General features: G+C 42.1%; 1 protein-coding gene across 7 annotated transcripts in view; it reads left to right on the forward strand.

The window, feature by feature from the left end:
* LOC105010468 (EMAP like 6) overlaps nt 1–12,349 on the forward strand; it is a 61,459-nt gene extending 49,110 nt beyond the window's left edge. For 2 of the 7 annotated variants that reach the window (XM_034292865.1, XM_034292871.1), the window contains 16 exons: nt 653–661; nt 3,068–3,146; nt 3,320–3,449; nt 3,577–3,675; nt 3,964–3,984; nt 4,249–4,422; nt 4,921–5,129; nt 5,294–5,451; nt 5,708–5,822; nt 6,442–6,630; nt 7,398–7,570; nt 7,958–8,120; nt 9,885–9,988; nt 11,046–11,199; nt 11,690–11,790; nt 11,898–12,349. In XM_034292865.1, coding sequence (XP_034148756.1) covers nt 653–661; nt 3,068–3,146; nt 3,320–3,449; nt 3,577–3,675; nt 3,964–3,984; nt 4,249–4,422; nt 4,921–5,129; nt 5,294–5,451; nt 5,708–5,822; nt 6,442–6,630; nt 7,398–7,570; nt 7,958–8,120; nt 9,885–9,988; nt 11,046–11,199; nt 11,690–11,790; nt 11,898–11,922 — 1,903 coding nt within the window. In that variant the 3' untranslated portion in view covers nt 11,923–12,349. Of the gene's footprint in view, nt 1–652; nt 662–3,067; nt 3,147–3,319; nt 3,450–3,576; nt 3,676–3,963; nt 3,985–4,248; nt 4,423–4,920; nt 5,130–5,293; nt 5,452–5,707; nt 5,823–6,110; nt 6,139–6,441; nt 6,631–7,397; nt 7,571–7,957; nt 8,121–9,884; nt 9,989–11,045; nt 11,200–11,689; nt 11,791–11,897 lie in introns of those variants that run through there. The other 5 variants (XM_034292866.1, XM_034292868.1, XM_034292867.1 and 2 more) reach the window with 4 other exon arrangements.
* The last annotated feature ends 2,931 nt before the right edge of the window (nt 12,350–15,280 follow it).

Consider the following 15,280-nt stretch of genomic DNA (forward strand, 5'->3'; position numbering starts at 1 on the left):
GGAGCTCATCTTGCACAGCCCATGGGTGTCGATATCACTCAGCTTGCTCAACATGTTCCTCTAATCCTGGGGGACGTGATGTGAATTCTACCTTTTTATTCCAGATAATCTTGTGTAATTTGAGTGGCAGTCATTCATAGTGGGTGTAGAGCACAGTCAGAGTACAGTAATGAAGGATGCCAGAGAGGCCTTCCTGTTCCTGCCTGGAACCACAGAAATCTCCGGATTTCGTTTTTTCTTCACCGTTCCCAACTCCTTGAGTGATTAGATGGAGACACTGACACATTTATTTCTCCCTTTGCTTCTCCTCTTCCTCCTCCTCCTCCTCCTCCCTGCCCTCTTAGGAGCTCTATTGCACAGTATTCACAGGGAGCCCAGGGTATGGCCCTATCCCCTTATCACTCTGTAGACTGGTGTGCTGTTTCATTCCACACTATTCCTCCAAGCTGTCTCTCTCTCTTATTTTGGCATGCTGACAGTATGCTGACAGTCAGAGCATGGTTTTCAGCAGGCAGGAATGAGGGGCTAACAGCTCACCAGGTTGCTTGTTGCATGAGCCTTATAGCCTAGCTTCTAGCTATGCTGTGGGTCCCCCCGGGCTCCGACCTGTGTCCTCTAAACCTCTCACTTGGTTCTGTCCACTGCTCTCAAGGGGATCCAGGTAAAGTGGGTGACGTGTGTCTGTTTGTTACAGTGTGGCTCCACTTCTCCATCCATCTCCGTTTCTCTGTTCTGACTGTTTGTTCATGCATGGTGGCGGTCCGTTCGATTCCTTCCCGCCTGGTCATGACTGCGTCTTTGCATTCAGACTGCAGAGCTTAACACCCACTGGGGCAGATCTTCTTTCCATCTCCTTTTTCCTGTTCCCCGTAGCCACGTGGAAAGAGACAGGGTCCCCCAACGTGAAATCCTGGCTCAGCATGAAACGTTTATCAGTCAGCCGGAGATATTTACTACATATATGACCTGTGGTGTTGTGTCATAACATTATATAACATGACATGCTGATTGAACCCATTCCAGACAGTAGTGTTCAAACATGGGACGTGGTAGTCTGATTGTGAGCCTATGGGGGTGTAGCAGTCCGTTCTGCCTCCACAACACACACACCGCTGTTGTGCGGGTTTGATTCCCACCTACTGCTATTCCATATAAGGCGTAAAATCCTCCCCAAAAACAAGAATAACAAAAATATGCATATATAAGCCATAGTGTGATTGCCAAAGGAAACAGGAGAAAGTATTTGATGGAAATATTAGCTCCATGCCGTGCAAGAACATCCAGACGGTGCTGATAAAATGCTGTTCAGAGAGTAACAGTCTATCAGCTGTAATACGTTAAGTCCATGCATGTGACCCCAGTGATCACTGCTGAGTTCTAGTGCTTCACCAGTGAGCTGGAGCCCTGCAGTTATACCAGGCCATTGCATGCAGTGGTGGTGCTGTATAACGAAGGCTTCTGCATCCTCATCACACTGTTCTGATTCCTGTGGGGATTCAACCTTCATGTGCTTCCCTTTGAACATAGACTCTCTTTGTGTGTGTGTGTGTGTGTGTGTGTCTGTGTGTGTCTGTGTGTGTGTGTGTGTGTGTGTGCGCACTCATAGGAGCATGTACTCATTTCAGTGAACCTTTGAAAACCAATTTATGTTTAGGAGAAATATATTTTATTCTTCCATTAGTGGCCTTTTTATTGTCAGATATGAGTGCTATTCTGTGCAAGTCCTATGTTTTACAAGATCGCCCTGCTGAGAACTGAGGATCAAATCCCAGCCATGATCCTCAGCAAGGCCACTCCGTCGGGAAAATCTAATTATCTGACACAGTCATTTTTAAGGAGAGTGGAATTCAACTTACCTTTGGTATTTTGATTTTTAAAAAGCAATATATTTTAGTGAGTACAGAAAAAGGGACATACAGGGAAACTCATTGCTCATTGTGGCTCGTTGCCATACATGCTAAATGTGGCCACAGCCAGCCGGGTTAATGTGTCATCGTTAGTGGTCCTCTTGTGAAAGTTTCCGCCCGTTGACATTGTGAATGTGGCGTGCACACCTGGTTGATTTCTGTGCAGCGGCTGGCCCAAAATTCATCATGTGGAAAAAGTCATGGGAAAATGTCATTGATGTTTGCAATTTGTTGTAGCGATGTCTGTATCATGTTGCCACTGTGGACCTGTCATGTACAGTGTAATGAGGCACACTGAATGTTTCTGTATTTATAAACAGTTGGGCCTATTTGGATTGAACATGCAGTAGCAATGCCTAATAATGTTTCTATTCAGAGTGATATAATGGATTGTAACTATTCAAGTATTTAGTACCATGGCTCTATCGTTTTCACACTCTCTTTTACACTAATGGGAAAGCTTCCCAATTGTCATACGTACATTAGAAGTAAATATACCGTAACATAACATGGCTGTGTTTGCGAGGATCAGTCAGTCAAAATTGGTACATTTTGACTGACTGATTTGCTAATAATAATACTGAAGTTAGAAGTTGCCTGCAGGCATTTTGATCCTCTCAAGCACTCCAGTATAAGTCAACCAGAAAAATACCCAATGAAAACTATGCCCCCGGATCCTGGTTTTGTACACTAACAATTTGCTTCATGAATGTACAAATTAGAAAACCCTTTAAGGTATTTAAAAATTTATACCAGTTTTATAAGTGAATACACTCAACATATGGTCGTTTTTAACATATTTGCCATTTCACTTTTCAAACACTGATGTTATGTTTGCACTCCCTATTTTAATTTGCTTAATGGCAATGTTGCCTACTGTGAAAAACCTGGGAATGAAGAACAACAAAAATATTATTTAGTTGCTTTAAACATGGCACCAAAGGCTGGATAGGACACAAAAATTAGTACATTTTATCAAAACCAAGTGGAATTGATATACAGTATGTTTCTACTTTTCTCATGTAAAACTAGACATAATCCTTTATGTGTCATTACGGTGCCCTATAATGAAATCACTCTGACAATAAACAAAGTTTGGTGTCAATGTTAGTATTATTATATACATATCAGAGGCAGTACAACCTGTTTCCTCTCTGTAGGCCTCCTGTTAGCCGAGCTGCTCCACAACCCGAGAAGTTGCAGAAGAACAATATAACCAAAAAAAAGAAGCTTGTTGAGGTTTGTTTCACTGCTTCTGAATAACCATCATAGTCAACACTATTTTGCATGTCCATGATACATTTTCCCTCCTTGTCAATCAAGCAGTGTTGGGTCAGTGTTGGGTCAGTGTTGGGTCAGTGTTGGGTCAGTGTTGTGGGATGTGACTGGATCTGGTAACATGTGCACTTCAGGACCTGGTACTGGATCACGTATTTGGATTCAGGGGCTTCGATTGTCGCAACAACCTGCACTACCTCAACGACGGCGCTGACATTGTCTTCCACACGGCGGCCACGGCCATGGTGCACAGCCTCACCACCGGTACTGCCCGCGCGGTCACGTGCCCTGGACCCGGTCCTCAGCATTAACGTCAGGACCTGAGATTTATCGTATAGGCGCGTGCGCGATAAAATGGTGATTGACTGTGTCTGATGCTGATTCTTTTCAGGGACCCAGAGTTTCTACTTGGAGCATACGGAGGACATCCTCTGCTTGACTGTCAATCAACATCCAAAATACAAAAATGTCATTGCTACAGGACAGATTGGTATGTAATGTACTGTGATTGTGTCATGTATTTTTGGCTTTATTATTCGTAACATCCATGCATGGGATGAATGTGTACAAGAAAGAGAGAAATGCATATTTTTGGTCTTTGGCATTTGCCTTTTGTTGGTGACCCGTCTGCTTTGCCACATTTTCATTTTAGTTGATGCTAGAATTCATTTTTATTGATGTTTATTTCATATTACCCTCAGCTTCATCCGAGAAGGCACTCACTGTAGATTTCATTTGTTCTTTTGCGGCCTCATTTCCCATCGCTCACACACCACAGGTGAAGTGACAGACCTACCAGGTAAAACACCTTCCAAAATTGCCCTTTGTACTGATGTGTTCTACAGTTTTACCCAATAGGTTGACTCTCGCTGTTCTCCCGCTGTTTTCCAGTGGCCTGTCCTGTTTCACTTAGCCTGTCCAGTTCGTGTCTAGTGCCTGTCCCTCTGTATTCGTCCATGTTGATTTAACCTATACTCTGCAGAGACGTTCTGACTACATAACCATGCATGCTGTTTCCCGGTCTACCTGACTGGAGTATGTGTTTTTTTTTTCTCTGCTCCAGGCACCACCCCCTCCATCCACGTGTGGGATGCCATGAGTAAACAAACGCTATCCATCCTGCGATGCTCTCACGCCAAGGGGGTGGGCTACGTCAACTTCAGCGCCACGGGCAAGTTGCTGCTCTCTGTTGGGGTGGAGCCTGAACACAGCATCACTGTTTGGCGCTGGCAGGAAGGTGAGGTCTTTAGTTGTGTACTGTAAGATCCTGGTGGTCGGCTAAAGGTTACATTGCACGTGTCTTTTTGTCATTTAGCAATGATTTCCAGAGCCACTTGCAGTTTCCATATACATAGATGAGACAACCTGATATTGTTGCAAAAAAACCATTATGTACCTATCTTCTCATAAACGTTACATTTATATTTTTTATTATGGTCAATCAAAACAATATTTTTAGATACCACTCTGTAGGTATTAGCTGTGTGCTTGCATGTGTGTGCGAGAGATCCTGGATTTACAATGCATACTGGGGCCATAAGTCCCCACAATGATCAAGAAAACCTCTCAGAAAATGCTGGTCCCCACAAGGAATCATGCTTTTCACCTTAGGGGTTTAGGGTAAAACATTTGTGGGATTACTGTTAGAATTGGGGTTAGTTTTAGTATAATTTCTTGGTTCCCACACGGAGAAAAAAGCACGAGAAGACGTGTGCGTGTTTGTTCCCCAATCCAGGTGCCAAAGTGACCAGTAAAGGAGGTCATCCGGACAGGATCTTTGTTGTGGAGTTTCGGCCAGACTCAGACTCTCAGTTTGTGTCTGTTGGGATCAAACACATCAAGTTCTGGACGCTGGCTGGAGGCTCTCTCATGTATAAGAAAGGAGTCGTCGGCTCGGTGGAGGATGGCCGGATGCAGACCATGTTGTCTGTGGCTTTCGGTGCTGTGAGTAGAAACAGGATTTTACACTCTCTGTCGACCCTTATGGACTGAATCAGGTCAGATGAACAGGCCACTGTAATCAGACCTGTTTTCTGCAATTCATTCAAGGTTCATTGACAGTTGAATCATTCTGGTGACCCTGCCCTCTATGGGTTCTCTTCCTCCAGAATAACCTAACATTCACGGGTGCCATAAATGGGGATGTGTATGTGTGGAGAGACCACTTCCTGCTTCGCGTTGTGGCCAAAGCCCACACAGGTCCAGTGTTCACTATGTACACCACACTGAGGGACGGCCTCATCGTCACGGGGGGCAAGGAGAGGCCGTGAGTACACTACTGATGGGCCACCAATAACAACCCCCTTAAAATGACCCCCACAATACTGTTGAACTCTCACTTCAAGGAGACATGCACCGTTTCTTACCCAACCACAAGTAACGACACATAAAAGCACCCTAGTGACAACTGGAATTCCACTTCAGGTGTGTGTCGTCTTGTGTCTGTGATGACTTTTTCGATGGTGATGAGGACAATGAGGTATGATAATGGTTATATTGCGGGAATGTGTGCTCTTTCTCAGTACAAAGGAGGGCGGTGCCGTGAAACTCTGGGACCAGGAGATGAAGCGTTGCCGAGCGTTCCAGCTGGAGACGGGACAGACTGTCGAGTGTGTGAGGTCTGTCTGTAGGGGCAAGGTAAGCTCAACCCAGCCAGCACATACACAGCCTAAAGCCAATATCTCTGGCAATTACAAATTTGATATACTGTAGAGATTAAAAATGTTTTGATTTAAAGTAATTTCAATCTTTATAAATGTGTACTGCAGCTACTCAGTAGCTTTTCATTGGATGGACTGGGGATTAGACACTAGATTTGATTTGTTTTTGTGTGTCCTCATTTAGTTTGCCTTTATAACTGATAAATCTGTTGGGTGCTATTTCATACTCTCTTGGTCCTTGTTTATTTTCCCTGCACTGGAACAGAACATTTTGTTACTCAGGTTCAGAGAAGGTAATGGTGCCTCAAATACATCACTTATTTTTTTCCACAGAAAATAAGTAATTTTGTTTGGAAATTGCTTTGTTGGTGTCCTTGTGACCTTGCCAGACTGTAGCAGTGTTCAGTAACCCCTTGCCCACACAGCAACTTCAGATGCATTTTCAGTTGCAGTATGGGAGATGTGACATGTTGCTTGAACCCATTGTCCATGTTGAGTTTGTTATTTTATGGTTATTCTTAGTCAATAGCTTCAGCTGGGGATCCGAAAAGGGTTGAAAACACTAACCTTATTTGTTTCCCCCCTCTGTCTACCAGGGTAAGATACTGGTAGGCACTCAGGATGGCGAGATCATCGAGGTGGGGGAGAAGAATGCAGCGTCCAACATCCTGATCAACGGTCACATGCAGGGGGAGATCTGGGGTCTTGCTGCCCACCCCTCTAAAGACCTGTTCATCTCGGCCAGCGATGACGGCACCATCCGCATATGGAACCTTGCTGACAAGGTAGGGTGCTGATAAAAGCTGTGTGTTTCCATTGGTCTGCTGAGTAAAGGAATTGCTTTGGAATGTTTCATTAAATGTCTTTAATAATTTACTTGTGAAACTTGTTGGAAACTTAGAGGTATGTACACTACTGCTCAAAAGTTTGGGGTCATTTACCAATGTAGTAGTTATGTTAGAAAACATGCGCACGTACACACAGAAAAACTCAGACGTGGCCAGGTACACAAGCAAATACAGCCAGCCAATGGCATGTTGTGTTTGCTTATCCAAGTTAATCATTTTAAATGGCTAATTGATCATTAGAAAACCCTTTTGAAATTATGTTAACACAGTTGCAAACTTGTGCTGATTAAAGAAGCAATAAAACTGGCCTTCTTTTCTAACTGATCATAAAAAACCCTTAAGTGATTGTTAGCACTCTGTTGTGCTGATTAAAGAAGCAATAATAATAAAACTGGCCTTCTTTAGGCTAGTTCAGTATCTTCAGCATCAGCGTTTGTGGGTCTGATTTGAAGGACGCAATTACTATTTAAATTAAAAAACATTATTTCTAACCCTGTCAATGATTATATTTCCTATTCGTTTTGCTGTATTCCCTATTTCAACTCATTTCATGTATGTTTTCATGGAAAACAAGAACATTTCTAAGTGACCCCAAACTTTTGAACAGTAGTGTGTTTGTAATCATGTTAACTGGTGTTCTTGAGTCCGTAGAACAACTGAGTCTCAAGTGTTCTCTTGAATCGTGCTGCCTGTTTACCTGATAGAAACTCCTGAACAAAGTGAGCCTGGGCCACCCAGCGAAGTGTGCCAGCTACAGTCCCGATGGGGAGATGGTCTCTGTAGGCATGAAGAACGGGGAGTTCATTATCCTCCTTACAAACTCACTGAAGATGTGGGGCAAGAAACGAGACCGCAGTGCTGCCATACAGGACGTCAGGTAATGACTCAGAGGACGTAGGAGACAACTTAACTGGGCTCGTATTTTAGCTACACTCATTTCCACATCCTGGCTCAACCGTAGCCTTAGCTTGACCAAAACTCAGATTTTAGTCTTATGTTTCCCAAAATATGTCCAAATTCACAATTTTACACCTGGTTTAACAATGGAAAAACATTCTAAAAAATGTTTACTTTAAAATGGGAAAATATCTCATTTGAAATGGCTTTGGGTGCATTAATGAATTATCAATTTCTGAGGATATCTGTCGTCCAATGTCATGGCTTTTCAAACTAGGGTCTCCAAGGGACTCACAGCCATGGACAAAACGTTTGTAACTCTGATACATATTGTACATTGACAATCTCTGTTGTGTTGTCCTCTCAGGTTCAGCCCAGACAAACGTCTCCTGGCAGTGGGGTCTGTCGAGTGTACGGTTGACCTGTATGACCTGACATTAGGCCCCTCCCTCAACCGTGTGGGCTACTGTAAGGACATCTCCAGCTTTGTTATCCAGATGGACTTTTCTGCAGATAGCAGGTTCATCGAGGTATGTCACCCTGACCATGATGAAGAGCAGAGCTACCAATGCCCAGTGGGGGGTCTAGCGTGCCTGTGGGAGCATGGGTTTGAATACGGCCCACTGCTATTCTAACACACACTCTCCCCAATCTTACTTTTACCTCACTGTTCTAATAAAAAACATGAAAAGACTAAAAAGAATAAAGGGCTGCCTCACTCCTAAGAAATTCTAAAATACAGCTGGAGGGGTTTAAAAACAGGATGAATATGAGAAATCCTTAGAGAACTGTAGTATTTGTTAAGTAGAGCAGTGGGCGGTGTTCCTATGGTTTACAAGCTCCCAGTGATTTATTAGGCAAAACACCACCATTTTGGCATACATTTGCATTCTAAAGAATGTTTTACATAGTGTAAGTGTTTGAGTAAGGAGATGGTGTTGGAGCTCACTTTGTCACTCTACCAAAAACAAGGCAACATAAAGACCCTATTACTACAGAGGGAGGCTACTACTGGAGCTTTCATAAACAGTGACCCCTAGTGGTCAGATTACTGACTTTGACATCAGTCCCTATCTACATAACCTGGTTTGAAGTAGGCATATTAATGTGTAATAAAAGAAAATGCCCAAGAAATCAATGGCCGCATATACACAGTCAGACCTACTGGTACATACAGATCGTTCCTAAAACACACACACAAAAAAAACACCTGTCAAGGTCAGAATGGATGAATGGTTAAAAAAAACTCCCTGTTATTAGGCTGAAGATGTTCACATTGGGGTTTGAAACATTCGGCATTGCATTGAGCTACCACCTTATGTCTCTTGTTAATTCAGTTTTGTCGTTCTAATGCAGCCATCTTAACCATTTAATTATGTTACACACTGCGTTCTCTCCATGTTGGTCTGTCAGTTTCATGCATGCCAGGAGTAGAAATGCCCATATTTAGAGACACATATGGCAGGAAGGTCATAATCATTGAAAGCCAATTCCTCCTCTTATTAACTGTAGTCTGGAGCAGCTCCAGAGTTACCTCACAGGCTTCCGTATGCTACAAAGCAACCTGAAGTATTCCTATAGAGTTACACACATTCTTTACTGTTTATGGAGACCCTTTTCCATTTTCTGAAAGTGGCTGTGACTGCCACATGTTAGTCTGAGAAAGGGTAAGTAACTTGGCCATCTAAATTTAACTTGCCCTAAGAGTACGATTACAAGTGCAAATGTGTCTGTGGCTTTACGGGGCAGCGGGACACAGTAGGGAAGGGGCCAGTATAGTGTGTTCACTGGAAGTTACATAATGGAGTAACCCCATTTGGATTTCATTGTAAAAACATGAACATGTAGTGATTAGGCTTATGCAGCAGGTATTTAACACATTTGTAACATTGGATTTGATAAAGGCACCTCCTGACTGTGCAGTCAGTGGAATCAGTGGAGTCAATGTTAGCAGAGTCAGTGGAGTCAATGTTAGCGGAGTCAGTGGAGTCAATGTTAGCGGAGTCAGTGGAGTCAATGTTAGCGGAGTCAGTGGAGTCAATGTTAGCGGAGTCAGTGGAGTCAATGTTAGCGGAGTCAGTGGAGTCAATGTTTGCGGAGTCAGTGGAGTCAGTGGAATCAGTGGAGTCAGTGTTAGCAGAGTCAGTGGAGTCAGTGTTAGCGGAGTCAGTGGGTTCAGTGTTAGTGGAGTCAATGTTAGTGGAGTCAGTGGATATATGACTGACGAATTTCAAACAATTCCAAAAGGATGCATGAGTGTATGTTCTGATCTGTTCCTGGTTGTGTGTCTACAGGTGTCCACAGGAAGCTATAAGCGCCAGGTGCATGAGATACCTTCTGGGAAAATGGTGACAGAACAGACAGTGATTGACAGGATCACCTGGGCAACCTGGACCAGGTAGACTGATTCATTCTAGTCACTGAAATTCAACCAAATTCAACCACCTGTTCTCCAAAATCCAATAAAAGATCCATATTTTGTTAAGAAAAAAAAAAAAGGTACTGCATGGTAACACTGTTGACATAAAAACAGCTGTTAAGGTCAGTGTGTATGAATGGTAAAAAAAAGCACCCTTTTATTTGGCAGGAGTACATTGGGGTGTCAAACGTTCAGGGTTTCATTGAAGCTGGAGTGGCTTGGTAGTCTTTCTCTTTTAAATCAATGAAAGTAGCTCATATAGTGGAGATATATTGCATCTTCTCCCACTGCCAAGCTGACAAAAGAAGTTGTATTTTCTGCTTCTGTTACCCAGCTCAGAGCTGGTATTGAATATACAGGAGCCGATCAAAACATTTCAATTTGGTAGAGACATTGCAGTATTACAATGCAAGCCAAAGCAATTCAAGTAATTTGTTGCTTGAGCTTGTTTGAGCTTTAGGCTAATCATCTGGGGGCATGTTTGTGTATGGAAATGTAGTGGGCACACAGATACATGTCTTTAATGAATTGATGTAATAACAGAGATCAACCAATACTTTGTGGGAAATGCTCACAGTCTCAAATGTATGAAATGTCTGTCCTACCCAAACTGTGTATCTTACTACTGTGCTGTTTTGGGTTGACGACTCCAGACCTGTCACCGACGGCTCTTGAGTATGTGGATTGCCAACCCTTCTCTATTGAAACTGTGATCATGTCCCCTTGAAACATGTTAGAATCAGTGTCTAGAAGAAATTCAAGATCATTTTGACCTTACACCCAGGTCATTCCTGCTCCCAGTAGTGGAAAATACATTCCATTGCCCCTCTAACCTTGGTAATACCTTTTAGTGATCGAAAGACCATTGAATGATTTGTTAAACTTTTCAGTCTTTGGTATTTGACTTCCACTTAACAGTGACTCTGCAACTCTTTCTATAGTAATTAAAATGCTTTGAAGAAAAATTAAAAAAGGTTAATCTGTGGCAGACCAATGTCCTCTCTAAGCAAGGCTGTCCTATTTAATTCCTTCTCAGCATCTTGGGAGATGAGGTGCTAGGAATTTGGCCACGAAACGCTGATAAGGCTGATGTCAACTGTGCCTGTGTTTCCCACGCTGGGCTCAACGTAGTCACTGGGGATGACTTTGGATTGGTCAAGCTCTTTGACTTCCCCTGCACTGAGAAATTTGTGAGTCCTTCATTTCATTTCAACAATATTACTGTTATACCATTTGAAGACTGAGTGTTTGCAGATCAAAGTTTTAGAGGATTTTTAGTCTGCCAGACTCAAAGATCTGGAGCATCTCAATGTTTCTGATCATGGGGGGGCTGGGGGGGGGGGCGGCACTAAACGGGTTATTATGAAGAATGATGCCATTTAAACTTAATTTTGTGGTGTTATTCTATTTTGGTGAAGTTATATTCAGTTGTTTACATTAGAATGCTGCCGTTATTTTTGTGGTCTTGCAGCCACTGATTCAGCTTTGATCAAACTTTATTAAGTGAGCACTTTTGCCAGAGTAGCCTGTTCTCCGCCAGAAGCACAGAGACTGGGAGTAGTGACCTGCGCAGCAGCTTCGGGAAACTCCAGATGCATTGACCTAAGATCCTGAGTCAGATCCGTAGCCATGAGTAGTGACCCAGTATGTTAAATGAATACACACTTTCATTCCCTGCAGGCCAAACACAAGCGATATTTCGGGCACTCGGCACACGTGACCAACATTCGCTTCTCCTACGATGATAAATATGTGATCAGCACTGGAGGAGAGGACTGCAGGTACTCAAAGATCACCATATTAGACCGGGCGGCCAACTTACGAGCATTCGTCTGATTCAGAGTTCTGATCGTCTGTTTTACTGACTATTATCTCCCTCTTTCCTCAGTGTCTTTGTGTGGAAATGCCTGTAAACCAGAGACCTTTCTGCACAACCGTCCACTAACTTGCACCCAGACTCCTTAGTCCACCCAAGTCCGACAGGAATGCAGCCAGGACCGATGCCTGAAGTGTCCGGCTGCAGTCAACCTTTTGCCTGACATGCTGCAACTATGTATCCACTCTAGAGAACAGCGTAGGGATTATGGGGTGCACCACACTGATCACTGTACTATCAATTCATGTCTAAGCATTAGGCAGAGCAGGTAGCTCCTTTCCTTACTGGAAATCGTTTTTTTTGCCATTAGAATATGGTGTTGTTGTTTTTTTGCCTAACAAGAAATAACCATTTGTGTTTACATATTCATATGCTTTCAGGTCACCAGAAAACAGGCTGCCTTGCCAGTTTTTTATTTATACAACTCTGTTTCCTAAAAAAATTGGGACGGTGAGTAAAATGTCAAGAAAAACTGAAAGCAGTGATGTGCAAATCCTTTAAACACAATATTCAATAGAAAATAGTACCAAGACAACATATCAAATGTTGAAACTGAGAAAGTTTATTGTTTCTTGGAAATTTGATGCCAGCAGCATGTTTCAAAACAGTTGGGACAGAGGCACCAGAGGACTGGAAACATTGTGTAATGCTATAAACTAAACCTGGTGGAAAATCTCACAACTGATTAGGTCAATTGGCAACAGGTCAGTAACATGATTGGGTATTAAAAGATCATTTCCGGAAGGATGGGCCTGTCAGAAATGAGGATGGGCAGGGGTTCACCATTCTGTGAAAGACTGCATGGGCAAATAGTGTCACAATTCAAGAATAACGTATCACAGCTTAAAATTGCAAAGAGTTTGGGGATCTCATCATCTATGGTACATAATATCATTAAAAGATTCAAAGAATATGGAGTTCTTTCTTTCCGCCAAGGGACAAGGCCAAAAACGAATCTCGGATGGCGGTTATCTTTGGGCCCTTAGATGGCAGTGCCTTAAAAACAGACACGATTGCGTAGGCTGCTTGGGCTCAGGAACACTTCCGAAAAAAACTGTCTATGAACTCTACCATGCTAAGAAGAAACCATATATAAAGAACATCCCAAAACACCACCGCCTTCTCTGGGTCCAAGCTCATTCTAGATGGACTGAGGTGAAGTGCAAAACTGTCCTGTGGTCTGACAAATCAAAATTTGAGATTATTTTTGGGAATCATGGACGCCGCATCCTCTAGGCTAAAGAGGAGAGGGACCATCTGGCTTGTTAATAGCGCACAGTTCAAAAGCCAGCATCCGTTATGGTATGGGGGTGCCTTAGTGCACATGGCTTGGGTGACTTACACATCTGTGAAGGCACCATTAATGCTGAACAATATATACAGGTTTTGGAGCAACATATGCTGCCATCCAGACGTCGTCTTATTCAGGGAAGCCCTTCTTGCAGCAATGCCAAACCACATTCTGCACGTTACAACAGCATGGCTCCGTAGTAAAAGAGTCTGGGTGCATAACTAGCCTTCCTGCAGTCCAGACCTGTCACCAACTAAAAAAATGTGGCACATTATGAATCGAAAAATATGACAAAGGAGAACCCAAACTATTGAGCAGCTGAAATCAAATATCAAGCAAGAATGGAAATACATTTCACTTTCAAAACTACAGCAATTGGTCTCCTCAGTACCTAAATGCATACAGAGCATTGTTAAAAGAAGAGGTGATGCAACACAGTGGTAAACATGCCCCGACCCAACTTTTTTTAAACGTGTTGCTGGCATCAGAGTTAAAATGGGTATGTATTTTTCCAAAAACGATAACATTTCTCTGTTTCAACATTCAATATGTTGTCTTTGTACTAATTTCAATTAAATATAGGGATAAATCATTTGCAGATCATTGCATTCTGATTTTATTTGCATTGTACACATCGTCCCAACTTATTTGGAAACAGGATAATGTTTTCAAACAATTGATAATGGCTGGATTCAATCAGATAGCGGGCATACCAACCAATCAGAGCTTCAGCCAGGTGCACAACAGGCACCGGAAGCTTCCGCAGTAGCAAAGCGATAAATACCCTCAGAACGGGAGCGGCAGAATTTGACACGGATGAAGACACTGACCCCCGAACCGGTGCGCTCACAAGGCCGGCTGTTTTGTAAAAGCACTTTGTCACAGCTGCTGATGTAAAAAGGGCTTTAGAAATACATTTGATTGATTTGATTGATAGCATGTTGTTGACTTTGTAGCTGTTAAGCGCAATGTTTTCACAATTGCGGAGATTGCATTAACAGTAAATGTCACTTTGTCAACCAAGGATTAAATCTCAGCCAATGTAGAGGAAAAGTTTTCCCATAACTCATTTGAAAGAGCCTTTTGCATTGTTGAATATTTTGAAACTTAAGTGCCTTTATCAATATTTCTACTTGTGTTATATTATTTTTTTTTTTTGCAACTTCATGTTTGAAACTATTTTGTACACTTCTGGTGCTATTAGATTGTAAGGTTTTTCTCATTCAATATGCAGAAAAGGGCAATTATTTTGCTGCTGTTAAGTTTGATGCTTAATACATCCAAAGTATTATAACATGGTGTAACATGACATGGTATGTTATATTTGCTCTTTTGAAAAGATTCAAATGTTATTTGGGGGTACATTTTTAACAGTATGTAATTATTTTAACTATTGTCAAAGTTAACTACATTTTGTGGAATATCTTAGTGAAATCTTCCATATAACCATTATGAAAAGCTTAAATTAAAAGACGTTCACATAGATCTAATACACTGAAGCATTACTGGATGTTTAATCAACATTCACTTCCACTGAGGGATTTCAGTGGTACTTCAACGGATGGCTTAAAGGTGAACTTAAAAAAAGAAAAAAAAAAAGACTAATGGTGACCTGTCACACTGACTATGCAGCCTTATTCAAGCCCTGGTCATCTTTCCATCCTTGTGCGTTTGTCTACTGTTAAGCTTTTATCTTCGCCTTGCTGTCTTTAGCCTGTCAGTCACACTAATGTTTAGCTAGCAGTGTGGTGGCAATATAATCTCTATTGTTACTATGTGCATTCTTTACCGAGTATAAATTCCTTGTTCCCAGTTTTTACGTATTTGTATTCATTTCATTTTTGTACAAGACTGTGAGATTGCCTATATATCGTTTCAAATTATTTGTATCATATTGTGAATTACTAAAAGATATGCTCAAATGCATGAATTTATTTTTTAATCCAAATGACATCGTTGAGACGTGGGGCAAAATTTTATTGTATGAATGACAATCATGGTTGTTTTATACCAGTTAATTGTAAGTGATGAATGTACTGTATATGTGGAAATGTTAAGTGTATGGAAAGATTAAATGAGAACATACAGTATATCAGTTGGTGGT

Source organism: Esox lucius, chromosome 6, assembly GCF_011004845.1.
Source record: "Esox lucius isolate fEsoLuc1 chromosome 6, fEsoLuc1.pri, whole genome shotgun sequence".
In the NCBI taxonomy this organism is placed as follows: domain Eukaryota; kingdom Metazoa; phylum Chordata; class Actinopteri; order Esociformes; family Esocidae; genus Esox; species Esox lucius.